Here is a 10,714-nt window from a genome sequence, read left to right on the forward strand (position 1 = left end):
TCTGTGTAACTTTATTATTGCCCTCCCCCAATAAACTTTAATTTAAAACAGTATGGGTACATCCGTAATTTTTTAAACCAGATACCGGTAGTTTCTCGTAATTCAAATAATATTTAAGGTTTGTTCACAAATGTCAAACTGGTTTTCTTGAATTAAAATGAGGAGTTAACATGGTTTATTGATTAGCCTAAACAGTTTCCTGATGCAGACTTAATTAGAAGAAAGACAGATACAGGAGCCAAGTGTAAAGAAAGTGAGATCTGTTTTGCAGAAAGGAAGATTGAAGCACAGAAACATTAAAATAGGTGCTCCTGGCCCTTTGATCGAGAAAGCTAAATGCTGGAAATTAATTATGGATTGCATAGCCAGTCCTTCACCAACTTGTTATCCTCTATTCGTCATACAGTCCTAATATTCATGGGACATACTGCAAGACCATCTTCCACAGGAAACTGTGATCACAATCCCATGATTATTAGTGACAAGGCACAGGCATCAGTTTAACACAAACTATGCTAAAGGAGTGTAGCAGATGTTTATAAGGATTCTGAAGATTTGTTTCAGCATGACAGTATGATTTTCCCCACAAGGAGTTTTTTAAAAATGCTTTAGGAAAAAAGAAACATTTTACTGAAAGTAAAAATGATAGATGTAAATAAAAATTTAAACATAGCAATACGTTTTGTAGCTATTTTTGTGAAATCTCATACATTTTAATGAAGCTAAACACATATTTTTGTATTTTTTTTTGGTAATGTGTTCTAAGCTATTACTGTTTATAACAAGTTTCTGATATAAATTTCTTTTTCTACCGCTGAGTTTTAAATTGCAGAAAGTAGGGATATAATGCAAATACTAACAGACCTTTAACTATAGAGCTAGCCTGGGTGACACTAAAACTACATTAGACTATATAAGCTATGGACCGAATGTTTGTCTTTCCAAAATTCCCATGTTGAAATTCTAATACTTAATGTGATATTATTTGGAGATGAGGATTTGGGGAAGTCATTGGTCATGAGTGGGGAGCCCTTATGATGTGATTAGCGCCTAGATAAGAGGCAAGAAAGCACTTGATTCCTTCCTCCTTGTCATGTGAAGACACAGCAGAAGGTGGCCATCTACAAACAGCAGAGCTCTCACTGGGAAGAGAATCAGCAGGCACCTTGATCTTGGAGTTCCCAGCCTCTAGAACGGTGAGAAATAAATGTCTATTTTTAAGCCATCTAGTTTATGGTAATTTGTTATAGCAGTCTGCCTGAGCTAAGGAATGTCACACACAGCAAAGAAAGTTTTGTGCATCAGGGCACTGTAACATTCTCTAAGTGATAGTGGATTGGTCAGAAATAAGTCAAATTTCATAGTTATGACATTTCTTTCTAAATATGAATTGTTAATTTTTTTGATCATCCATATATTTGGAAGGACAGTTTATCTCTAAATAGTAGATATAATAGAAAAGACTGCAATTTAAGTATTTTTATAAAACAATGAGTAATACTAAGTTAAATACATGTTTTTTATGCCAAACTCCTAGGGGGGAAAAAGGCTGTAAATGTAAATAGAAGAAATGTGGTTTTGTTTGAATAGTTCCATACCCCCCAAGGGTAGTATATGAGGAACCCTCAGTGCATAGGTTTGCCTACTGCCTGTGGGATTCAAATAGATTGAACTTTGAAACAGTGATTCACCAAGAAGTACATTGAGAAGAAATTTCTTTTGCAATATGGATCAGCAGAGGTGTGAAATTTCTGTCCTTAGAGTTGGGTATGATATAACTAGTATCATACTGATAACTTCTTGAAAGGAAAGGTGGAACTTTCAATATATGAACATCCATTTGTCAATTAGAAAATTTTTATTATAGTATTTCCTGTGAATTATTATTTTGAAACTAATAATGTTACCATTATATAACAGCACCTTTGCAAAAAACAAACAAATCTTGGCAACTATATTAAAAGCCTCTCACTACTCACTGAAATAATTCCCAAACATTTTTTTCTTCATATCCCTATCATCCTCTGATGAAAATCTACTTCTTCAGAATTTTAGAGAAATTTTACCAAAGGGAATAAGAAATAAATATATTGTTTTCAATTGATTTTAGTCAAAATGACTATATGAAAGTAGATTCAATTTTCTTCAGCATAAAATGGTTTCTGTGTACTTGGTAGGACTTAAGAGTGTGAGCAAATGTCACTTTTTAAAAAGCAGCATCCAATTTTATATTTGTGAAGGTTCCGTCTTTCTTTTTTTAAAAAAAGCTTGCATGTAAAATAGACAAATCAGCAATAAACAGAATTTAGTTATATTGCTTTACTAAACTAACAATATTTGGATTATTTAAGAAGATAATTATATTTTCCAGTTCCATCATCATGACCAATAACCAAATCCTAGTCATGAGCTGCATCCCCAAGTACCTCTTAGCTTTAAATTCTTTACAAACCTATCAAAATTCTCAAATATTCAACCAAAATCTAGCTGATTCAGTCTAAGTTAACAGTAATTAAGAAAACTAAATGAATGTACTTTTGAAGAGCCATAAACATACCTGTATTGAGAGTATTTTGTCATCAATTTAAAGCAAGTATGACAATTCCATTAATTTAAACCACATTCTTTTTCTTAATAAAGTTTTCTAGTTTTGTGTGTGGTTACAAATACCTAGTAGCCACCCAGTTTCAAAATCATAGGAAACTTATTCCATCTTTTAAATAATGTTCATGGGTGATGTGATTCTTTTTCTCACAAAACCAATTCAGATTCCTGGTTTACGCACTGATCAAATATAGAGGCTGTCAAAAAATGTATACACATTTTAAAAAAGGAAAAAGAAACTATTAAAATTGTACTAATATATACCGATAACAAAAGATGAATACAAGTCATCTTAAAAATACAAGTATCTTAACAATACAAGTTTGACTTCTGCAGTTACAAGAGGTGCTCAAAGTGATTACCATTAGCATCCAGACACTTCTGATTACGGCAAACTACTGCTTGAGCAACACTGACCTAAGTGTCCACTCGTATATATTTTTTGCCCCCCCCCCCCCGTATTCAAACAACAGAGCTCTGATTAGCTAGGATAGACAAATCCACTGAGGGTCACGGTCTTTGTAGGAAGCGCACTTACACGTAGCCATAGAAATATATAAAGAGAGCTTAATAAAAATTATCAATTTTTATTTTCCTTTGCTACAAAGTTTATGTTATAAATTTTCTTCATTGTTTTTGAAATTCCCAACACTGGAAGCTAATTTAAAATTGAACAAAAATGTCCAGAATGCCACATTTCTTCTTCCTTTATTTCTCTCACCCCCATGTACATCTATTGCAAACATATCAATATTGCACGGCCCAGTTCAAATCCATCAGCTCTGATGCCTTTTGTGATCCCTCCACCCTGTCTTCTTCAAGCTAGGTATGATCTCTCCCTCTTTTAAATTCCCATATATGTGGTGATTCTCTATGTAATCCATCACAGTATGTCTTGTTAATACAACTTACATGGGTACTTGTTTGTCTCACATTCAGTTTGTGAGTCCTAGAAGTCAGGGACTATGTCTTATTTATCTATTTTCTATACTTCCCAATATGACATGTATATATCAAAGGTATAATATTTGTGGAATAAATAAAGTAACAATGAAACAAAACAATTGGTTGCTCTGATTAGCTATACTCTTTTTATTATATGCACCCTTCTATTATTGTCTCACCAAATGAAAAACTATATTAAAAATCCTAGTTCACATCATACTTAAAGAGAGGACAGAGAGATCATGGGCCAAACTAATAAAAGACATAAAGTGGGCTTATAAAATATTATTTGTATTTCATTAGTCAATGGTCATGTAGTTTTGAAAAATGTAGTATGCTCATCATAATGATAATGATGTAAATTATCATAAATATTTGCTTAACGGCTCACAGTTTTTACCTGTATTTTACTCATATTATTTCTGGACAGCCAATGAAAAATGTAGAATAGATTATTACTATGACCTTTATTTTGCAGTTGAGGAAACAGGTTCAGACAGGTTAATGTCATATCCAAGGTCATTCTGCTCTTAAGTGGCAGAATCAGGAGCTCAGGTCTTTCTGACTATTAAGTCCTGTACGGTATATACTACCCACAACTGCCTTTCAAACACCAAAAAGATGTATAATGTTTCCTTTCTTTCACCCCAGCAATGGGAATGGTTGTTGCACATTTTTCTTTATCATTACTCTAGCCACACCTCCTCACACACTGATTTCATGATTGCAAGACAGGAATCCAGAAGTAAAAGTGAGATTTGTGGTCATAGAATAAAAACAACAAAGCAAAACAAAATAAACACCTCGGCAGGCCTAGTCATAAATCAATTTCATCAGTTCTGTATGCCAAGCAACTGAGTCAAGGAGCTGTGTTTATTCTGAAGATCCAGTGGTATTGCTAATATTTTATGAAAAATTACATGTAACTAACACCTTTGTCCTTTTCTAAATCACGATTCTTACCTTTATAACAGAGGCCCCAGCTCTGGAGAGTGGACTGTGAATCTGGGCTGCAGCAGCCATGTTGGCAATAGTATTTAGATGGTTCATCTGATTCATTGCCATGGCAACTGATGCAGGAGGTAAGCTGACTGGAAGTAGGGGATGAGGCATCATCATAAATGGCAGATCCAGTCCTAAAAGAGACAGTGCATGTTAAATTATTACATTTGTTATATTCCTTGGACAAGGGGAAATCACATTAAAATTGATGTTATGAAAAAGTAAAAAAAAAAGTAAATTCATTCTTTTTGGATTTTTTAAAATTATGTTTCATTATAGTCTAGTATATCTTTGGGCAATTAATATTACCTGTAGGATTTAATATTGTTTATGATTTTTAAAATGTTCCTATATCCAGACTTTTATTTATCAATAGTCCTTGTTCTTGTTCTCACTCCCAAAGTATTTATAAGATACAATCTTTTTACCCAATAAAAACAAACAAATATCTTTAAGCAATGTAAATATTTTTAACAGAAAGAAGTAATTAGCTTTTTAATCATCTTAATCTGTTGATGTGTTGATAGTCTGTAGCTTAACACTGTGTGTAGGATACATAATAGTGGTGCTGGCAAGACAGGATGTAGATTCTCTAGACTCAGAATTATTGAAGAAAGTAAGCCTTGGAATATGTTCTACCATTTAGTTATAAATCTCTGAACTGAATGCCAATAGCTCCAATTTGAAGCCATGGTCAATAAGGAAAAACTCCCCTATCAAATATCAACCTGTTTTCCAATTTAATACCAAACTCTATTTTTTTAGTAGTGTCTAGAATTCTGTTTGTTTCCTTATGCAAGGTGAAATAATTTTCACATATTTTAAATTTCTCAAAGAACATCTCTCAAGTATTATCCACATTTACCCTTGTGGGAGCCACAACTATGTCATCATGAAGAAGCTAACAAATTAAAATAGTTGTCTACTTACCACTTAAAAGGTTGGGATTTGTGAGGAAACATCTCTGAGCAAAAGCGAGGGAATGTTAGCCTAGCAATATAAATGTTAACATGCCTATGATAAGTAAACCATAGGATTTTACAATGTATTTCAAACTATTGCCTCGATAGTAATCTTGCTTTCTTTTGGACAGAAGCCCAGAAACCAGTAATCTTTAACAGATGTTCTAAAACATCCCTGCCTATAATTTTCTTAAATTGTTACAGATTATAGAAATTCTATGATGGGCAATGTTTATGTTGGTTCTACACACAATTATCAACAATTAATAACATCTCTTTTTCCTCTTTTCCATTCCCTCATTTTTTCTTGCTTCCCACATCACAAGAGCAAGTGAACAACAATGGATCTATAGGAAGTATATTCAGAGACCCCCTAAATCTCATTCCTCGATCAACAGAAACAGTAATACAAACTATGAAAACACATATTTTTAAGACAAAATGGAGGCTAGAAGAAAAAAATACTGTTAATTGATTTGAAGTGCATCTATCACATTCAACAATGATGGTTGAATTGAAAACATTAATAAAAATAATTTGAAGTCAGCACAATGCATAAAAACACACACTCTTAGATATGACAGGTCTAATAAAATGCTAAAGTGATCTTCCCAATTAAAGAAATTACTAAATAAAAGTGATGACCAATATTTCTGATAGAGACAGCCAAAAAATCCATTGTTATCAGAATTACACAAGGATTTTGAAAAGCTAGAAAATTAAATTCTGTGTGGAACCCAAACAGGGAAACATACTCTGTGCTCCCTATGGCTCCAAATCCTCAGATAATATTAATAAAGTATTTTAAAATTTTCCCCTGTCATTTCACTTATGGCTCACTATCTCTAAATCCATTTTAGAAGCAATCTACCCATCTAGACTTTTCAGTTATGAAACATTTTCCCTATGATTAGGAAAGAAGCCTCAACACAGTGTAAACACTGAATTAAAAATGGCCTTCTGCACTCTCACCCCCTTTTAAACTAGACATTTATTTTCACTTAGCCTTCCAAAATTATTGAAATGCATACTTTGTTTTCCTGAAAATAAGACCCATCGGTAGCCGGACAATCAGCTCTAATGCATCTTTTGGAGCAAACATTAATATAAGATCTGGCCTTATTTTACTGTAATATAGACCCAATATAATATAATGTAATATAATGTAATATAATAATGTAATGTAATGTAATGTAATGTAATATAATATAATATAATATAATATAATATAATATAATATACTGTGTCTTATATTAATGTTTGCTCCAAAAGATGCATTAGAACTGATTGTCCATTTAGGTCTTATTTTCGGGGAAACATGGTACATATTTTTATACTTTATTCATCATACAGCTTTGATATGATGATGGCATATTCCATAACGTGTATTAAATTAATCAGTGTTTATCTTTCCCTTAAAACCTTCACTTTATGCTCAAGACAATAGCAACCATCAGTGACATAAATAGCCTTTTATGTAAGGCTCTTTTTTTTTTTTTTACCACAAATCCAAGATAACTATTGACTTCAATTCTTCTTTGTGTACTCGGTGTTTTAGTAAAGAATTGATCAAACTGCAGATGAAAAGTAGTCATCAGTTCCTCCCTTTTTTTACCACTCAAATGCTTAACTAAGCCTTTGTTCAATTTACATTTCCATTAACAGTGTGATAATCTTTCCTCATTCTCCAAAGATTTTCAGCATCACCCAGACACCATCTGGCTGTATCAAGTCATATGCCTACTTAAAGTCCAATTGACATGCAAACTAAATGCAAACTACAATCAGAATTTAACAACCCATTGACGTTTTTTTTCTTCTTTAAATTAAAGTTTATTGGGGCGACAATTGTTAGTAAAGTTACATAGATTTCAGGTGCACAATTCTGTATTACATTATCTATATCTCTCTTTCTGTGTTCACTACCCAGAGTCAGTTCTCCTCCCATCACCATATATTAGACCCCGTTTACCCTCTTCTAGAGCCCCCCCCCATTACCCTCTGGTAACCACTAAACTATTGCCTATGTCTATGAGTTTTTGTTCTTTCAGGTTTTTTTTAACTTTGATTTATTTTTTTAAGTGTGTTTTTTCCAGGACCCATCAGCTCCAAATCTAGTAGTTGTTTCAATCTAGTTGTGGAGGGCGCAGCTCACAGTTGCCCATGCGGGAATCAAACCTGTTGTTAAGAGCACCATTCTCTAACCAACTGAGTTAACTGACAGCCCCCCGATAATTTTAATATATAATTAATCAAACATTTCAAATGTCCATGAAGGACTTAAAAGTCACACTTTCTGATCACGACCTGAAATAACTAACCGATAATTGACTATAATACCCTATAAGCTAATATTTACATTATAGGACAGTTTGACAGTGACCCCACATGAGTTACACATACAAAGCATATGCAAACACTGAATTATGTAAGTCAACCTTCTTCCAAAGCTGAAAACATTAAACTGAGAGCCACCAATAGTACACAACACTCTAATAATCTGGCTCATTTAGTCATATGCTAGAAATGTACAAACTTTTTTTTATTATTTTCAGATGTATAAAACAACATAATGATTAGACATTTACACCCCTCACAAAGTGATAACCCCACCAAGTCTACTACCCATCTGACGCAGTACATAGTTATTAAAATACCATTGACTATATTCCCTGTGCTATACTTTATACATCCTGTGACTGTCTATCTATCTATCTATCTAGCTAGCTAGCTAATTATAGTTGACATTCAATAGTATTTTATATTAGTTTCAGGTGTACAGTGCAGTGGTTAGGCATTTATATAATCTATGAAGTGATCCCCCAGATAAGTCTTGTATCCATCTGAAACCCTACAGTCTTTACAACATTATTGACTATATTCCCCATACTGTATTTTACATCCCCGTGACTATTTTTGTGACTACCAATTTGTACTTTCTAATCCCTTTACCTTTCTTACCCAACACCCCTCCTATCTAACAACTGTCGGTTTATTCTCTGTATCTATGAATTATTTCTCTTTTGTTTTCATTTGTTCTTTACATTCCAGATGTAAGTAAGATCATATGATATTTGTCTTTCTCAGTCTGACTTACTTCACTTAGCATAATATCCTCTAGGTCCATCCATGTTGTTGCAGATGGTAAGATTTCATTCATTTTTACGGCAGAGTAACACTCCATTGTATATATGTACTACTACTTCTTTATCCAATTGTCTACTAATGGGCATTTCAGTTGTTTCCATATCTTGGCTATTGTGAATAGCACTGCAGTAAACATAGGGGTGCATATAATTTTTTGAATTAGTGTTTTGGATTTCTTTGAATGAATACCCAGGTGTGGCTTTGCTGATCATGAGGTAGTTCTATTTTTAATTTTAATTTTAGCAGTGCTTTGCACAGTGTCTGTACCAATTTGCAATCCCACCAACAGTGCACACGGGTTCACTTTTCTCCATATCCTCGCCAACACTTGTTGTTTGTTGATTTGTTGATGATAGCCATTCTGACAGGTGTGAGGTGGATCTCGTTGTGGTTTTAACTTGCATTTCTCTGATGATTAGTGACATTGAGCATGTTTTCATATGTCTGTTGGCCATCTGTATGTCTTCTTTGGAGAAATGTTTATTCAGGTCTTCTGCCCATTTTTTTAATTGAATTGTGTTTTTGGTGTTGAGTTGTAAGAGGTTTTTATAAATTTTGGATATTAAACCCTTATCAGATATATCATTGGCAAAGATCTTCTCCCATTCATTAGGATGTCTTTTTGTTTTGTTGATGTTTTTCTTTGCTGTGAAAAAACTTTTTAGTTTGATGTAGTCTCATTTGTTTATTTTTTCTTTTGTTTCCCTTGCCTGAGGAGTTATGTGAGCAAAGAAATATTACTGAAGTTAATGTCTGAGAGTGTACTTCCTAAATTTTCTGCTAAGAGTTGTATGATTCCAGGTCTTACATTTAAGTCTTTAATCCATTTTGAGTTTATTCTTGTATGTGGCGTAAGAAGGTGCATGTATCTGTCCAGTATTTTTTGCACGTATCTGTGCAGTTTTCCCATCACCATTTACTAAATAGACTGTCTTTACTGTAATGTAAATTCTTGCTTCCTTTGACAGATTAAATGACCATATAGGCATGGATTTATTTCTGGGGAAATGTACAGACTTTTAATCAGTATGGTAATGAAGGTAAATTCTTTTTAAAAATCACCAAAATCGGTCATCTCTTTCCTGTTAACCTCAAGGACATCGTGCAAACTGCTATAAGCATTATTTCTAACACATCTTCGTATTCTGCACAACTACTAAAACTTTTACGTAAGTTCTAGCCATAAAGGCTTAAACTTCAGTAATACTCTAATCCTCCCTCTAAAATCTCATATTCACTCAATTTCCAAGTGATGCTGACCTGTGTAATATCTTGCCTTCTCTACAGTCAGGCACCAATCTTTCATACCTGGTTGGTAACCTGTCTTCCTGGTTGGTTTTCATTTGCCTTTCCACTTCAATTTTAAGACTTTAGTAGCTGCTTACTATCTCTAGAATAAAATATAAGTTCTTTGGTTCCATGTGAAATTACTTTTCTGGCTTTGATATTTCATTATATTCCTCTATGTATACTGTACTTCTGCCTCATAGGACTATTTGCAGCTCTCTACAGTCTGAATTCACTTTAGCCTTCACTCTTCTTCATGACTCCCTCTGGAATCTACTTCTCTAACCCTGTTTTAGGGGTTATGGTAAAGGTCCTCCGCCTTTTCTTAAAATCAATAGACTTTATTTTTAGAGTTGCTTTAGGTTTAAAAAAAATAAGCAGAAATTTAATTTCCATACACTTCCTCTCCACCAGCAGTTTCCCATCTTATTAATATCTTGTATTAGTGTGGTACATTTGCTACAACTGATAACTCAATATGGATACATTATTATTAAATACAGTCCATCGTTTGCATAATAGTTCATTCTTAGTGTTGCACATTCTGTCTTCTCACAAATGCATAACATCATGTATTTATCACTACAGTATCACACAGAATAATTCCACAGCCCTAAAAATCCCATGTGCTCCACCTAGTCATCTCTCCTCTTTTGCATTTGGCTTTACTGTCTCTATCGATTTTCCTTTCCCTGAATGTCATATAGATGGAATCACACACTATTTAGTTTTTTTCAGACTAGCCTTGTTCACTTAGCAATCTTCAC

General features: G+C 33.5%; 1 protein-coding gene across 3 annotated transcripts in view; it reads right to left on the minus strand.

The window, feature by feature from the left end:
- Nucleotides 1-10,714, minus strand: part of DACH2 (dachshund family transcription factor 2) — a 788,103-nt gene that overhangs the window by 157,352 nt on the left and 620,037 nt on the right. For all 3 annotated transcript variants that reach the window (XM_081043327.1, XM_081043326.1, XM_081043325.1), the window contains exon 6: nt 4,513-4,685. In XM_081043327.1, the coding sequence (XP_080899453.1) occupies nt 4,513-4,685 (173 nt within the window). The remainder of the gene's footprint in view (nt 1-4,512; nt 4,686-10,714) is intronic.

Source organism: Rhinolophus hipposideros (genome assembly GCF_964194185.1).
Source record: "Rhinolophus hipposideros genome assembly, chromosome: X".
In the NCBI taxonomy this organism is placed as follows: domain Eukaryota; kingdom Metazoa; phylum Chordata; class Mammalia; order Chiroptera; family Rhinolophidae; genus Rhinolophus; species Rhinolophus hipposideros.